The 18,213-nt window shown below is 39.8% G+C and overlaps 1 protein-coding gene across 1 annotated transcript in view; it reads right to left on the bottom strand.

Moving 5' to 3' along the window:
* The window catches only part of LOC124716006 (histone acetyltransferase KAT8-like), a 104,512-nt gene that overhangs the window by 55,110 nt on the left and 31,189 nt on the right, over positions 1-18,213 (bottom strand). Inside the window, 1 exon segment of the mRNA XM_047243137.1 lies at positions 12,286-12,397. Coding sequence (XP_047099093.1) covers positions 12,286-12,397 — 112 coding nt within the window.

Here is an 18,213-nt window from a genome sequence, read left to right as displayed (position 1 = left end):
TCTTTTGTTTTGTATAAGTCTATAAATAGTTGAGACAATAGTGTCTCACTCTCCTTTTCCCATTTTGTCTCAGCTCATCTTGTCTCAGTATGACTTTTAATTGTGAAAGTATATAAAGGGTGAAAGTAATCAAAATTTTAATTTCAGAAGTACCTTCCATGTTATCTGAAAGTAATTATCTTTTTGAAAGAGAAAAGTATTGTTACTAAAAAGAACTGATAATTAATTTTTTAAGTGAATTCAGGAAAGTGAGATAGGGAGTTCTAGTGGATAGGAATTAATTCAAAGTTGCAACTTTGGAAACTTTAATTATTTTCAATCTCTACATCCCTCAGTGGAGTGCAGTGATCATAATTTTTTCATCAAAATCAATGAAAGTGAACATGGGTACAGGATCTTTCACTGCCAGCATTAACGAACACTGACTTTATTTTACCTCACAAAAATAACTTTTGACGTGAATTTAACTTACTTGCAAGAGTGTAAAATTAATTTGGACAGGACTTGCTTAAAAATTATCATCTTTATTCAAAGTTAAAGAGAGAAAGATATTATGAAATATTCATTCCACTACAATTGCAATGAAAATTGACAATTAACAAGCCCTGAGATCAGAAAGAAACCAACATTAATGGCGACTAACCACTACCAATTTGTCAAGAAATGTCAAGATTACAACGGCTGCAACAATCCACATGTCCACACTTAAACTCCTGACCTGATGCCCTAGGGAAAATAAGCATAAATGGCTTGCTCTTGCCATGTGTACTTGAAGGTACTGACCAACCTAAAACCATACAACTTGTAGCGGCTATAATAATTAGTTTGCAAATGACGTAAATACTGATGTAATGTTGTTCAGTACACCATCCTGTGTCACCATTACACATATCTGCGCTTACCCCCATTACATCCCTTTGTAAGTAAGCTTTTATGAGACTAGGGCAAGTGCTGGAGCCTTAATGACAGAACATTCACCTGAAATCATTTAGGAAAAGCACGGAAATGTAAATCAGGAGGACCGAACAGAGAAAATTTCATCCACTTGAAAATGAGGTCAGTGTCATAACAATTGCACTGCATTGTTTGGTTGATCCCCGCTATACAATGTTTCTTGGTTTACAGACAATATGTTCCAGATAACTTAGAGCATAAAAATTAGTTTTGCATTTCATCACTGCTCATTCTAGGGAGAACCACTGGTGACTCCTGGACGACAAAACTGACTCTAGGCCTGTAAACATGCAACTATGCTCTGTTTATGACTTCTCATCGAAGATAACATGCGGCATCTTCACTGCTGTGAACAGTGGTTTGCAGAGTATGGATGTAGATGTGTTCTAAGACTCTACAAAAACATATGGATGTCAGTGTTGTTGGAAAGTATTTTTGTGGGTCACTTCTGCTAACCTTTTTGTGGACGAGTGTGACCCACACTTTCTTCCAACCACAAGGCACCAGTATACTAGGTTAAGCAAAGGGCTAACTCAGCTGTAAATTCTGTACAGAATCTGACAGAAATTCATCTGACAAATGATAAAGGACAGCTCACAATTTATAAACAAACTAGCTGACAAACTCAGCATTGTCTGGGTATTCATTTTGCCAATTTTCTATTAGAAACAAAAATAACAAATGAACTGCTTTTGTAGTGTAACATTGAAAAAATTTCATTTCCATATATTCCTGAAAACACCTTTGAAATTATGAAACAGTCATGCAGAGAAGTATGTATAATGTACAAACATTTAAATACAGTATTCTGGACAGCCTCTGTACACTGAGAGCAGGTTTAGCTTTTCTATAACATGATTTTATAAACGTCTCTATTGTAATGATTCTTCTCAGTTCTACTGTTGGCTATTGTTTTTGTCTATAGTCATTTGCACTTCGAAGCTGAAGGCAGTCAAAAGTTTTGCCAGGTGTCAGGAAGTTTTTTTTTAAAAAACTGAGTCAACTGTTGGAGTGTCTTAGCAGTAAAGAATACATGTATTAAAACTTAATGCATGATTTGGAATTTTTTCGTGGATCTCAGTGTTTATGACATCATAATTATCTTTTTCACTACATGTGATACCATGATATAATTTTACAGTTGCACTTAGCGGCATATGTGGATACTGTCTGCAAAATTTAGTGCAAATAGAGCCAGTCGTATAGAAGTAATAAATTTACACACACACACACACACACACACACACACACACAGCATTTCTATAACAAGTATGGATTCCAAAATACTGTTCATCGTGTACCTTGTCCTCAATGGCGAGTGTTCATCAGAGACAAGGGTATCACCAAAAGTGCCCTCGGGGAAGTGTTATATGGCTGCTCTTATACTCTATATACATAAATGGTCTGATGGACAGAGTGAGCAGCAATCTGTGGCTATTTGCTGATGATGCTTTGGTGTCATCATTGAATAACTGTGGGTGGATACGAGATGGCTTAGACAAATTTTCTAGTTAGTGTAATGGTTGGCAGCTCACTCTAAACGTAGAAAAATGTTAAGTTAATGCTGATGAGTAGGAAAAATGATTCCGTAATGTTTGAATACAGCTTGTGTATTATGCTGATTGACAGAGCCACTCTGATTAAATATCTATGTGTAATGTTGCAAAGCGATATGAAACTGAATGAACATATAAGGAGGATGAGAGTGAAGACCAAATGATGAACTTCAGTTTATTGGGAGAATTTATGAGTGTGTGGTTCATCTGTAAAGGAGACCACATATAGTGTGACCTAATTTTGAACACTACTCAAGTGTTTGGGATTTCCACCAGGTTAGTTTAACAGAAGACACCGAAACAATTCAGAAGTGCGTTGCTAAGTTTGTTACCAGTAGAACTGATCAACATGCGAGTATTACGGAGATGCTTCGTGAATTCAAATGGGAATCCCTGGAAAGAATAGGATGTTCTTTTCGCAGAATACTATTAAGAAAATTTACAGAAATGGCACTTGAAGCTGACTGCAAATTGATTCTACTTCCACAAACTTACATTTCGCATAAGGACTATGGCAACTCCCTCTGTCACCAACACCTGTAGCAGCAGACGATGGGCTGCGCAGACTGGAAACCAGCCCCCAACACCCTTGTTAGTCAATTCTGTTGGAGGATGAGCTTAGACGACCATGTTTTCTGGATGCCACGCACACTAAACCATCACTCAAGCAGTCTCTTGTTCCACTCCGATGAGGCAACATCTTCCTGCTGTGCCCTCGGCAGCTCGCCCGTGCAACATCATGTGACTCTCATTGTCATCTGCCACATTTTGCTGGGATATGCGCAAACAGCAGAATTCTTACTCTGCATTCAGGGTCAGCATTCTGTTGCGATTAGTTTAACAAGAGGTGTGCCACTGCATTTTTCCGCACCGCCTTCTCAATCTGCGTTCCCTCGAGGTGCTTCTATTGCCTACACGTGTACAAATTCTGATGCCGAACACCCAGTTTGTTCTCCTGGTATCAGCATTTGGAATACTGTGTCCAGTGTAATGCAAATAGTGCAGCAAAGTGCATTGCATACCGAGAGTATCAGGTGGATTACTTACTATTCCATCATCAGTTATTTTGGCACCCCCTTTGCCACCAAGTGCGCTACTGTAGCAGGTTTTCTCATACCGCCAAATGACGCCGAATAAAGGCTGTAAGCCATTCATGGCCCACCCTGTCCAAAGACACCAACCCGAGCAAGGGCCATCCTTGATTTTACTGTAGTTGTTAGCTTTTAGGAACAATATCTCAGAACCAGCACACCCCATTATTTATTGTCATCTTCCTTAATTACTGCACCCCTTAGGTATGTATGCCCCTTAGAAGTATAGAAGGGAACCTTAATTGTTCCTTCTACATTTACACAGATACTCCACAAACCACCATATGGTGCATAGCTGGAGGGTACACTGTAGTACTACTAGTCATTTCCTTTCCTGTTCCACTCAGAAATAGAGCAAGGGGAAAACAACTGTTTATATGCCTCCGTATGAGCCCTAATTCTTCACATCTTATCTTCGTGGTCCTCACATGCAACATACGAATTGTTTGGCAGAAGAAATTTTTGGCAGTCAGCTTCAGATGACAGTTCTCTAAATTTTATCAATGGTGTTCCTCGAAAAGAATGTTACCTTCCCTCCAGGGATTCCCATAAAGTTCTCTGTAACACTTATGTATTGTTCAAACCTACTAGTAACAAATCTAGCAGCCTATCTCTGAATTGCTTCGGTGCCATCCTTCAACCCAACCTGGTATGGATACGAAACACTTGAGCATTATTCATGAATAGGTCGCAACAGCATCCAATATGCAGTCTCCTTTACAGGTGAACCACTATTTCCAAAAATTCTCCCAATCAACTGAAGTCGACTATTTGCCTTCCCTACCACAGTTATCACATGCTCAGTCCATTTCATATCGCTTTGCAATGTTAAACCCGGATATTTAAACAACTTGACTGTGTCAAGTAGGTCACTAATAATACTGTATTTGAACATTACAGGTTTGTTCTTCCTACTCACCAGCATTAAATTACATTTTTTATTCATGACTGTCTGTCAACACCCCCCACAATGAATCTATAGACATCCCAATCTAAACTTGGTGGGTTAAAGTGCCTCCAACTAGTGTTGCATGATCTGGATGTTTACGCACTACTGGCCATAGACTTCTTTGAATGACTCTAGAACTGTTACGTAGGAATCGGGTGGCCAGTAAAAACATCCAATTAACTTGGTTTCACCTACAACTGTTATACGCGACTAGATAACTTCACTATCACATTTAAGTTCAACCTTAATAGAGATAATATTTTTGTCAGCTGCAATGAACACTCCCCCTCCTATGGCCTCTAATCTGTCTTTCTGATACACGTTCCATGACTCACTAAATATCTCCAAGTTTTCCACCTCAGATTTCATCTAATTCTCGGGCCCAACAATAATTTGAGTGGGGCATAATCCGTATCAGTTCAGGCACAGTGGTTACCTTCATAGTCTCAGATGTTATTGAATTTAGCATACGTTAAAATTCAAGAGTAAGTAAGAAACATGTATTTTTTGGTTTCCTCCAAATAAATTCCTGCCCCAAAGGCCTCCAGAGATGACACTGCAAACACCATTCTGAAGATGTGAATTTTGGAAAAATGTTTAAAACGCTGTATCTCTGCAACAGTTCTAGATATTTTGTTAGAGTTTTTTGTATGAAAGATAATTGTTTCATGGTTATAATGGTATCCTCTGTTTGGACATATCAAAGTAAGTTCTTTTACTGTCAACTTTTGAATTTTTTTATAATTTACAGGATTTTTTTTTTAATGCCCATCCAGAAAAGTTAGTTTTTTTCTGTTGATTAGTACCATGTAGTCTATTCTCTGTAAAGGAGAGCCTCCATTTTTAAGTTGGACAGGTTTTATTTTAAAATATAATTTTTTTTTTAACTTTCAGAGGTAATGTATGTCTTCACTGAAGTTGTTTCTTACTAATTTCTTTGTTACAATGTTTATTTCTATTATCTTTGTTGCAGTTATTTCTTATCACTTTTTTGTTGCAGTTATTTCTTTTCACTTTCATTGTTGCTGATATTTCTTACACTTTGTTGTAGTTTCTTGTCAGTTTATTTGTCATGGTTGTTTATTGCAGGTTTCAGTATTGTAGTTGTTCAGTGCTAATTTGTTTCTGAAGAGGCTCCTAAGAAATCTGAGACCATCGAGTGAGTTCTGTGTTTTCATGAGGAATTTGCCAGTTGACACAGTTGCAGTGTGTTTTGTGAGGAGGACTGTTTGAAATGTCTGTTGACTGGGGTCACAATAGAGTGAAGTGTGCTGACTATTTGCATGTCCATAAGCGTGATTGGGGAAAAACTTTGTTCAGGTTAGAAATTAGAGTTCTAATTTGAAGACTCTGTTTTGAAGTGAAGATGTTTCCAGTGAATGACTTTTTGTGTTCTAAATGTTTTGACAGAATAACAACAATGATAGTGTCTGAACAAGGTGAATCCTCCCATGGTGCAGATGATGCAGAATTTGCATCAATAGAGGAAGAATTAAATACCCTGAATCAGTCAACTTCAGAGGTAGGTGTTAGTCCTGTTAAGAAACCGTGTTCAGTGAAGTTGAGTCATAAGCTCTATGCATCAACAACGAGCAGAGAAATTACTAAAGCTGTGGATGAATACACTACAGCAAAACTGACCACATTCTTCAAAGTAGAAATTCTGTCTTCAGAAGAAAATGAACCAAAGCACTCTTGCACCTCTTACCAGGAATTTTTCACAAAGATCAATTCAGCTGTTGAATATTGTGCATCCTAACTATTATTCCAGAGACATTTTCATTTTCAAAGAAAACGATTTTAAACCGCGTTCCATCAGTATCAAAGTACATGGCAGACAAATCAAGAAATGTTAGGTCTGTAAAAGGAGTCTTTGGAAGACCAGATCCCTATTATGGTCATCGTGCAGAAGCAGCCCAAGTTCAAATAGTGCAGTCATTTTATCTGGAAGATAAATTGGACTGTTCCCGTCAGACTGCCAACAAAAAAGACACCATAACTGTAACAGTTAAAGGTCAAAAAGTTGTGAAAGTGAAGAGGTACATGACTCGCAGTATTAAAGAAACTTTTGCAATTTATAAGAGCAACTACACAACTTCACATTTTGGAAGATCAAAATATATGCACTATGGCCTAAGTGAGTAGTTCCACACTCACCAAGAGATGTCTGCTTATGTGTGTACTGAGTGAATTTTGAACTTTGTGTGGTAACTTTGAAGAACTTACTGGAGCATGTGACACGACACCTCGGGTGGTCGTGTGAAGTCAATAGTAGCTTGTGTCGTAAAGTGAGAGACTTGCTTGTTTTAAAAATGTGGTGACTGCCCTGGAAAGGGAGGACCGTCTTTACAGACGCTTGGCCTGGAAGACGTAGCAGATAACTCTGCAGAAATTACATATGTGACATGGGAGGAAAATAAACTAATTAAGAAAACTGTTGCCTTTGACAGTTTCAATGATGAACTTGGTAAATGGGCAGTGGTAGCAGTAATATGCAAGCATCTGAAGAAATTGCAACAACACCACATTGTAGAAGTGAAAGGGTGTGTACAGGCTGAAGAACTATGTTGTGTGCTGCTTCACTGTGATTCTGCTGAGAACTGGTCTGTAATTCTACCACAAGAAGTACGAAGGTACCATTGGAGTAATAACCAGGTTTCAATTTTTACACGAGTGACATAATTTCAAAAGAAGACCAGAAGTGTTGCAGCTATAAGTGACGACACAGGACATGACTCAGCACATGCTTTGCTAGCAATGTGCAAAACTCTTCAACGGCAAACAATGGGAGAGAAGATCATCATTATTTCTGATGGTGCTCCTAGTCATTTTAAAAATTGTTACCAGCTGTTTGAATTGAGTAAGTTGCTTGTGCCAAATGGGTGGGTATACAGTGCTACTGGTCATAGGAAGGGGCCTTGTGATGGTGTAGAAGGTCTTTTGAAGCACCATACCACAAAACAGAATCTTTCCAGACCAAATACAGATGCGATTTGGAATGCTGAGGATTTTACAAGGGTGATGAAATCTTACACATCCACAGCCCACATTCTTTTGTCCAAAGAGGAAATTGAAGAATTCTGTGAACAGAAAAAAGAAGAATGGTCGAAACAAATTACTACAGTGAAAGAAATTCAGAAGACACATTTTTGGACTCAAAGTGATGAGCGAACTCATATTGTACACACTTTAAAGAGCAAGAAAGAAGAAATTTCGTTTGTTCGGCCGACACCTCAGAAACAGCAGGATAATATTCAGATTCACTACCTGGAAAGGGGGGTGTTTGTGGAGTGTGTGTATGACTGTGACTGGTGGATTGCAGAGATTATAGAAACCAGTTGTGTGTTAAATGAAATTGTAGTGTACTTTATACTACCACATGGACCAGCTGCTGGATATAGGTTTCCAGCTGAAGTACAGCAACAACACCATCAGTGTTCACTTCCTGTTCACAATGTATTGAAGATTGTAAGTACTCCAGTTCCTATTGGTTCAACAGGAAGACATCACTCTATATCAAAGGAAGACACTGAAGCAGTGGAACACATTTTTAGTTCATTGACTGGCTAATTTGAGTACAAAACAGAGTGCACAAAAGTTGTATACATTGAAACCCTTAAGTCTCTGGACCTTTCACATACATTTTGGAACCACTTAAAATGCTTGAAAAATGAGTCTCTTACTCATCTTTCAAAACTAAAATTACATTAAATAACGTTAGGTTTTGATTTTTATGGGCCTGTTATGTGATAATGTGGTAATAAAACATTTTATGTATAGCAAAAATTTCAATTGTTTATAAAACCTGTTCAAACTAAAAGGGAAACTTCTCCTTTTCAGGGAATGTAGAACTGTATGGTACTAATCAACAGAAAAAAAAAATCAAAATTTCATGGGTTGCAATTTTTTAAAATAAAATTTTTTTCCTTAAATTATAAAAAAATATTCAGAATGTTATAGTAAAAGAACTTCGACAGATAAGTACAAATGGAGGATTTCTTTGTTATCATAAAGCAATTATTCTTCAAATAAAAAATCAACACAATATCTAGAACTGCTCCAGAGATACAGCATTTTAATTTTTTTTTTCCAAAATTCGCGTCTTCAAAATGGTATGTGCAGTGTCATCTTTGGAGGACGGTATGTCGGAGCAGAATTTTTTTTTCTTTCTTTTTTTGGAGAAAACAAAAATATACGTGTTCCTTACTTAGTCCTTCATTTTAACATAGGCTAAATTTAATAACATCTGAGACTATGAAGGTATGATTTTTTTCTAGGATGCCTGAATTGATATGGGCTATGCTGGGCAAGAGCTTTCCTGGAGGACAGTAAATTCGGGAACTTTGTTATGAGTATTTCAACAGGTTACTGAAAGAAATTTGAAATTCAAAGTGTCTTTACTCTGAATGCTGTTTGACTTCCCTTGGTGCGTGTGGACTGGTGAGTGTTCATCAGCGCACCTCAAACTACCCTCTAGCTAAAAATCCATCATGTGCACTCCCCAAGTACTCTGCTACACGAGTAGTTGCTTCCTTTGTGTAGCGCACGCCTGACCTATCAAGAGGGTCCTACAAACCCCAAACAATAATGCAGGTTTAAAAATATGCAGCCAAGACTGCCACAGAGTCGATGAAGCCTTTGGCTACGACTCTCCATTTGGATCCAAACCAAAGGACCCAAATCAATTTGGAACAATGCTGCAAATTGCAAGCTCTGCTTGCATCCCGTGTATGAGGCCAGCAGTCTTCACCACCTCCACCAGCCATCTGTATGAACTGAGGATGGCTTCAGAACACATGTGACAGGAGTCGTCAGTGCTGATGTGAGCCACAACTTGCAGACGTCTGTACCCAGCATGCTCGATAGCCACAGGCAAGGCTGCCTCCACATTTTGGATGAGGCAGTCAGACCAAGTGCACAATGACTTCCTTTCCAGCCCTGAATGTTATCCGGCTTAGGGGCTCCATAATGCGCCTCACACTGGAGCTCTCAATAACTAGTGAACCCCTCCCCCCGTGCCTGCTCAGAGTCTGATGAAGGAGCAGCCATCCGTCCATTCACAGGGTGAGTGGGCGAGGCCAGGTGCCAGTTTCCACATTGGCCCTCCGCCTCAAGTGGTGTTGACGCATTACCACCCACCATTCACCCTGCTGTGACAGCGGATCCACAGCATCGAGCGCACTAAGAGGTGCCTCGGAAGCAAGAGTCCATGGGCAAACCAAGTGACACTGGAGGTGTCCCACACGACCACCAAGACAAGATAAGAGAAATTAGGGCTAGTGGCATTAGCTAGTGGAACAAGAAAGAAAATGGCTAATAGTGGTACAAGGTACCCTCCATAATGCACCATACGGTGTCCTGTAGCGTATGTATGTATGCAGATGTCACTTGGGGCAACAAATTTTCAAGCATAAATGTAAATATTACTTATAAAAATAAATGTAACAATGGATTTTTATTAACTCTCATATACAGGGTTATTACAAATGATTGATGCGATTTCACAGCTCTACAATAACTTTATTATTTGAGATATTTTCACAATGCTTTGCACACACATACAAAAACTCAAAAAGTTCTTTTAGGCATTCACAAATGTTCGATATGTGCCACTTTAGTGATTCGGCAGACATCAAGCCGATAATCAAGTTCATCCCACACTCGGCGCAGCGTGTCCCCATCAATGAGTTCGAAAGCATCGTTGATGCGAGCTCGCAGTTCTGGCACGTTTCTTGGTAGAGGTGGTTTAAACACTGAATCTTTCACATAACCCCACAGAAAGAAATCGCATGGGGTTACGTCGGGAGAGCGTGGAGGCCATGACATGAATTGCTGATCATGATCTCCACCACGACCGATCCATCGGTTTTCCAATCTCCTGTTTAAGAAATGCCGAACATCATGATGGAAGTGCGGTGGAGCACCATGCTGTTGAAAGACGAAGTCGGCGCTGTCGGTCTCCAGTTGTGGCATGAGCCAATTTTCCAGTATGTCCAGATACACGTGTCCTGTAACGTTTTTTTTAGCAGTAGAAAAAGGGGCCGTAAACTTTAAACCGTGAGATTGCACAAAACACGTTAACTTTTGGTGAATTGCGAATTTGCTGCACGAATTCATGAGGATTCTCTACCGCCCAGATTCGCACATTGTGTCTGTTCACTTCACCATTAAGAAAAAATGTTGCTTCATCACTGAAAACAAGTTTCGCACTGAACGCATCCTCTTCCATGAGCTGTTGCAACCGTGCCGAAAATTCAAAGCGTTTGACTTTGTCATCGGGTGTCAGGGCTTGTAGCAATTCCGTAAGATTTTCCAAACCGTCGGCTGTGGTACGTTTAGCTCCCTGCTTGCTTTATTCGTCGACTTCCGCGGGCTACGCGTGAAACTTGCCCGCACACGTTCAACCGTTTCTTCGCTCACTGCAGACCGACCCGTTGATTTCCCCTTACAGAGGCTTCCAGAAGCTTTAAACTGCGCATACCATCGCCGAATGGAGTTATCTTTGTTGAACTTCATCCTGAAGTGTCGTTGCACTGTTATGACTGACTGATGTGAGTGCATTTCAAGCACGACATACGCTTTCTCGGCTCCTGTCGCCATTTTGTCTCACTGCGCTCTCGAGCGCTCTGGCAGCAGAAACCTGAAGTGCAGCTTCAGCCGAACAAAACTCTATGAGTTTTTCTACGTATCTGTAGTGTGTCGTGACCATATGTCAATGAATGGAGCTACAGTGAGTTTATGAAATCGCTTCAATCATTTGTAATAGCCCTGTATTTTGTACAGTATGGCTCCCAGAAAAGCGACAAGAAATAATTGTAACTGTGGTGAGTTCTCTGTACTCAAAGGATCAATGCTTTCAAAAGATTGTAACTTAACCTACAGTTGATATATCAAACTATCTACATTTTATACAAAAGTTCTCATCTGTAATTTGCTTGATATCAGACCATTCTTCCTTTCAATATGTCAACACTGATGGGAATTTGAACTTGTAAAGGGCATTACATCACATTCATTGCTGGAATATAACCTTCAATTGCAGGAAGTCAACCTGCTATTTCTATACAGCACACGCTCGAGCAAAAACCAAAAACATGTCTAAATCATTTTCAATTGATTTCTTCACCTACAAATTCACTTTGTTACTGTTGCAGCTTTGCCTGCAGAATTAAAATTATTTACATTCTGACCTCAAAGACTAGCATTAGTCTTAAGAACTACACCAAAGTTCTGTTTATAAATGACATCCTTATGACAGTGCAGCATCTGCAATGCTTTTGTCTAAACAAGTCCACAAAATGCTTTACTTTGCAAAGTGAACTTGCAGTGCTTTAACACCAGCTGCTCATGGTAAACATAGTGAGCATTTTACTTATTTGTTTATTTCTTTGTTGGCCTTATTAAGCAACTGTGAGTTAACAGAAGATTCATTTAAAGGATAAATGTCTCTCAGAGTGTACAAGTATGGCACCTAAGTATTTCTGGAGCTGTCAGTGGTAACAATCACATTTTTATTACGTGAATCAAAACTAAAATGAAGTGTACACAGAAGCATAATATCAGCTATGTAATTTACAGTATACTGTAGTTTTCTATCCAGTACTCTTCACTGTACTCTTCAGGTAGCTGTGCTATCTTGCATGTATGCCAGCAGAACACTGGTTTTGGTTCAAGACTGCATCACTATAAGTAGAAACAACTACTCTCAATCAGTACCTGCTCTGAAACAACATACCTGTCTCGCTGTACCCACTCGTCAAGCCTCCTGTTATATCCTTCATAATGAACATAATACTCGTAATGACCATCTTGGTCATTGTATCGTGTCTGGATGATTTCTGCAGGATCTGAAAATTACATGCAACTTATTTAGCTTTCAATATTTTCCATATAATACATCTACATTGCATCAAAATAGGTGAGTTCATTAAAAAAAATTACAAGTTGACAGAATGGCTGGTCAGCATTTACTTCAAAAACCAGAGCTACTAGTTCCTTCCTTAGACAGGGAAGAGAAGCAGGCTGGGAAAGTTAGTAAGGAGGGGCAAGCTACTCATATCAAAGGTAGAGAATTACTCATCTCGTAACAGGTGGGTCTCTCTCGACCTGGTGTCTGTGTAACCTGCTTGTTCATTCTAATCTCATTAATTTATTCTCCTGGAGGAGAGAGCTGTCAGTACCAATAGCTAATACAGTTGTTTATGTTTTTATGTTTGTCTATTGGCAGTACTTGGTATTTTGCATCCTGAAGGTAAATAGTAGCAAGCCATTCTGTCTCCTTGCAATTTTAGTTTCATCTTACACAGAATGTATCGTAATTAATGGCATAAATGCATACACCTGAAAGTACATAATACTAGAAACAAAAAAGTCTAAGCAAACATAGATCAGCAAATGAACAGTTTTTAAGATAATCACGACTTTGTAGTTACCAGCCACTACTGACGTGATTCTTTGTAAAGACACATGCTGATCCACGGCATTGGTATGGTTTTTGTGTAGATTTATTAAAATCTGTTGTAAACAGAATGGACATGACAGTACAGTACACAGTCAGAGTGCCACTCATGTCAGTTGTCTGCAGAACATCAGTTGTGTTGTATGAATGTTGGTGGTAACATGGAACATTACAGTAATGAAGAGTATGTGGACATGCATTTCATGTATGCTGGGGCTAACAGCAACGCATGGGAGGCTGCACACTTGCACCAAGAGGCATACCCTGTCTGAATGCACCCTGAAAGTCGAATTTTTACAAGGGTGCAGCAATGCCTCTGAGAAACTGGGAGATTTGCAAATTCTGCGGGAGTGGGTAGGCCTGCACAAATTATGCCTGTGCTTGAAGATATGATGCTGGAAACAGTCAAACACTCGCCACGAATCTCGACACGGAGACTAGCCACAAAAATTCCTGGGATGAGCCACAGTAGTGTTTGGGAAATAATGCATCACAATGCAATGTACTGACACCACCTCCAATGAGTTCAGTCTTTTATTAAAGTGGACTTTGGTCCTAGACTTATGTTCTGTCAATGGATGCAACAACAAGCTCTAGGCAACCTTATGTTTGACAACTTTTATTTACAGATGATGCAGGGTTCACTTGTGATGGTGTGTTTAATTACCACAATTCTCCATTACGAGTCATCTAGGCTAAAACCCATATGCTGTGCACGAGTCTCAACATCGGTGACATTTTCACTGAATGTGTGGTTAGAGATACTAGGTATCATCTTACTGGACTTAGCGTGTTACCAAACAAACTCAACACATGAAATTACTCTTGGTTTCCACAGCTTCATCTTGCAGCATTGCTTGAAGATGTTCCCTTAGAGCAACACCAGAGGATGTGCTACTTACATAATGAATCACCGGCACATTTTGGTGCTATCACGGGATGACATTTAATGCACTGATATGGCCAACGATAGGCTGAGCAAGCCTGTAACATGGCCTTCAAGATCATCTGAGATGTAGCCCACAGATTTCCATGTTTGGGGCCACCTTAAGGTGCAGTGCATGCCACTTCAGTTAACACGGTTGATGTATTGGATCAGTGAGTTGTCAACATTCATCTACAATTTGAATATCATTCAGGCATGTTTGAAAGGATTTGAAATTCAGTGTGGCAACAGGTAAGGGCATATATCCGGATACAAGGACAACATTTTGAGTGCCTCCTTCAACTACAAGTACAGTCACGTAACTGCTGTCATACTCATTCAAAACATTTGCACTTCTGCTAAAGTATCTATAATAACTTTTCTTAATGTTGTAGAGCATTGTTACCTTTTCTTAACTGGGATGTTGTTCACACATAACCTAGTGGCTCGTATAATGTACTTTCAACTTTACATATTTATGCCATTAATTATGGGACACACTGTATATGGGTTGTTGTGTACTGGCACAGTTGCCCATGCACCCATTACTAATACAGTTTAGCTAGTTTTGTGGAATGTTATACACTTTTCATTAAGCTTTAACCATAATGGTGATATACAAGGGGCATTCAAAAAGTTTTGCACAGTCATATCTATTCTTTTTTATTTTTTGCAGGTGGAGAAAGAAAATTTTTGTCAACATACTTGGAACATTTAGCTACTCGTTGGTATATAAAAATATTTTCTTTTATTTACAAGTGAGCCATAATGGACTGTGAAGGAGATGTCAGATTACGACAATGGTCGGTGATGGATTTCTTCTTCAAGACTGTTGATGACTCTGCCACATTGATTCACAGGAAGTTGCTCCCTGTTTGTGGGAGGACACAGTGGATCGCAGCAGTAATCCAGTGGTGGTTGCAGAGGTTTAAAGAAGGTTATTTCTCTCTACTGGACAATCCACGGTGCAACAGACCACTGACGGCAGTGAGTGATGTGTATAAGGAGACCATTGATCAAATCATCCTAAATGACAGGTGTGTGACAACACGACAGCTAACTGAAATGACTCGTTTGTCATTGGTAGTGTGGTATCACTGGTACAGTCTGTGCATGTTGGGTGCCTAGATTACTGACAATAGAAATGAAAACAATGAGAAAGAAGACCTTTACTGAAGAGTGGAAACAGTGTTTCGATGGCATCGTTGCCCAGGATGAAACAGGGTTGTTTTTGTCTGATCCTGAGAGCAAAACCCAATCCAAAGAGTGGCAACATCCAGGTTCCCCTCGGAAGAAGAAACCAAGACTTTCACGAACAGCAGGCCGAAAGGTGATGGCCTCCTTCTTCTGGGATCAGTGTGGTGTCATTTTCATTGACCTTTTGGAAGTTGGCTCCACAATTAACTGGGACCGTTACTGTTTGTCATTGGACAAGCTGTGACGTGCCATCAAGACCCAAAGACCACAGCTTCAGGGTCAGCTCATCAGACTACACCATGACAATGCCAAATCCCAAACAGCCCTTATGACGCAGGAGAAAATCAGGAAAATAGGTTGGAAAATTGTTCCTCATTGTCCCTACAGTCCGGACTTGGCTCCATCTGATTTTTACCTCTTCGATTGTCTGAAGGCCCACCTCCGCAATAAAACATTTGATGGTGAGAAAGACCTTATTTCCTGTGTCAAGGGATGGTGTAGAAGTCAATAGCCAGAATTTTACCAAAGTGCATTTACATCACAGAAAGAACGTTGGGCCAGATGCGTCACAGCTGATGGAGGCTACACTGAGTAGGCTCAACATATAGCTAAATGTTCCAAGTACATTCACAAAAAATTTCATTCTCCTCCTGCAAAAAATAAAAAATTAGAGATGACTGTGCAAAACTTTTTGAACGCCCTTTGTCGAATGAAAATTATTGTCAGCCATGATTGTTCCATTACATGATTGGCAGTTACACACTGGAAACAGTAACAACAAAAGCAGATTCAGGAGTATGTGACTGGAGTAACCTTAAATGGGATAACCACATAAAATTAGTTCTATGAAAGGCAGGTACCAGACTGTGCTAACTGCGAGTATTCCAACCGAGGTACTTCATCAGCGAAACAGGTAGTTAACAAAACCCATGTCAGGCTGATTCTTGAGTACTGCTATCTAGATACAAAAGACAGGAAAGATCCAAAGAGGAGCAGTACATATCACACCATGTCCATTAAGTAAGTGCTGGAGCATTATGTACATGCTCAACAAACTCCTGCAGCAAACAGTACAAGACAAGTGTTGGGCATCACACAGGAGTGCACTGGCCAAAATTCTGTGCATGAACATTCGAAGAAGTCAGACAACATGTTACATCCTCCAATACATCCCACAAAATGACCACGACAGGAGATTCGAGCTCGTATGGAGGCTTATTGAGACACATTCTTCTCGCGCACCAATTTGCAAATGCATGACAGGGTGGAAATCATAGCAGTACTTTTAGTAGGGTCTGCTACACACTACAGAATGCTTGTGGGACATAGATGTACATGCAGATGCAGGTGAACTGAAGACCTGGCAAATTCATGCAACTGGTTGTACTGAATGCAAACTTTGCACCAAGCTACCTTCTATTTCCAAAACTGCAGTAATTGGCATGGACAGTGCCAGAATGCACCACACGTAACTTGCTGGCATCTAGTCAACAAAGAAAATACATTAAGCTGAAATATCCTGTACAGACACAGTTTCATTGTAAGGCTTGCTTAGTGATGGATCCTCTTGTCTAAGAAAGAACTGCAGGTGTAGCACTATGAATTTTACTGAGTGTAATAAGTATCACTTCCTTCTGTTGTGTTTAGACGATATTTTTCTAAACAACAAGTCCAGGTTTCCAGTTAGAACTGACTGCAAGGGGAGAGGGAGAGTGTCTCTCTCTCTCTCTCTCTCTCTCTCTCTCTCTCTCTCTCACACACACACACACACACACACACACACACACACACACAGGGTGTCCCATTTATCTTGACCACCCTAAATAACTGTTTGTCCCGATGCAAATTACAAAATGTTTCAAGCAAATCTTCTTTAGCTGTCAGGGGGGACATCAATCAGCATGATTGCCTTTGCTGTAGCTTTGTTTCTTACAAAGATATGAACAGCAGTATGACATTTTTAAATGGCACCCTGTATTTTTTATTCATTAATTCATTTCCTCCCCTAAAGACCTATTCAAAAATGTATCACAGTGTACCATTCACTGAAACACAACATTATTAATTACAAAACACAACGTTGACATTGACGCTTCCAGCACTTAGTGCAGGTACTCGTGGTAATGGTACACATTCACGTGCTGACATTGACAGAGGACAAATATAAACATAAGTAGAATGCACACCTGTCATTCTGTCAACCATCATCAGTTAAAGAGTTATGTGAGTAGAATGTACACCAATGAAGGGAAGGTAGAACTGCTACTCATCTATGGGGAATGTAAGATAGCAGAACAGTAATTGCAATAGTGTTTTCTTATGTACGGGTACAATTAGTACATTAGTTTAGTCATTTTAAATGCTGTTGTGTAGAGTAGGCATACAGTACAGGCTACCCTTCCTACAAACTGCATCGACATAACGTTTCTTTTATTTTTGTTGTTGAAGGTAGGTGATATCCTGACAAGAACCCACCTTTCCAACGCATGTTTTCTCGCCTTGTTGCGACATTTCAGGAAAAGGAAAGTTTCAACCCACAACAACGCAATTGTCATAGCACTCGCACAGACAAAGCTACCAAAGTTACTGTTCTCGCTTCCATTGCTATGAATCCACAAGCGAGCACACGACAGCTTGAACACGAGATTGTCATTCCTAAAACCAGTGTACATCTTATTCTTACACATCATTGGTTCCATCCTTACATATACACCTACATCAAGAATTGCATGGGAATGATTTCCAGAATTGTGTACAGTTCTGTCAGTGGGCACAGCAGCAAATCCCCGCCAAGCCAAAATTCTTCTCCAATGTTCTATTTGCTGATGAATGTTCCTTCTCAAACGAAGGACAGGTAAATACAAGGAACATACATTATTGGCCCAGCGACAACCCACGATGGCTTAGACAGGTGGAACATCAGCATCAATGGAGAGTTAATGTCTGGTGTGGAATGCTTGGTACTACAATTACTGGCCCTTATTTCATCAATGGTAGTCTAAATGGCACAGCGTATGCCAACTTCCTCAGACGAATTCTTCCTCCTCCCTATACCCTTAGAGAAATTTGAATTGTACCATGTA

This window comes from Schistocerca piceifrons, chromosome 1, assembly GCF_021461385.2.
Source record: "Schistocerca piceifrons isolate TAMUIC-IGC-003096 chromosome 1, iqSchPice1.1, whole genome shotgun sequence".
Classification (NCBI taxonomy): domain Eukaryota; kingdom Metazoa; phylum Arthropoda; class Insecta; order Orthoptera; family Acrididae; genus Schistocerca; species Schistocerca piceifrons.
The sequence above is the reverse complement of the archived record's forward strand: the minus strand, read 5'-3'. Positions and strand labels throughout refer to the sequence as shown.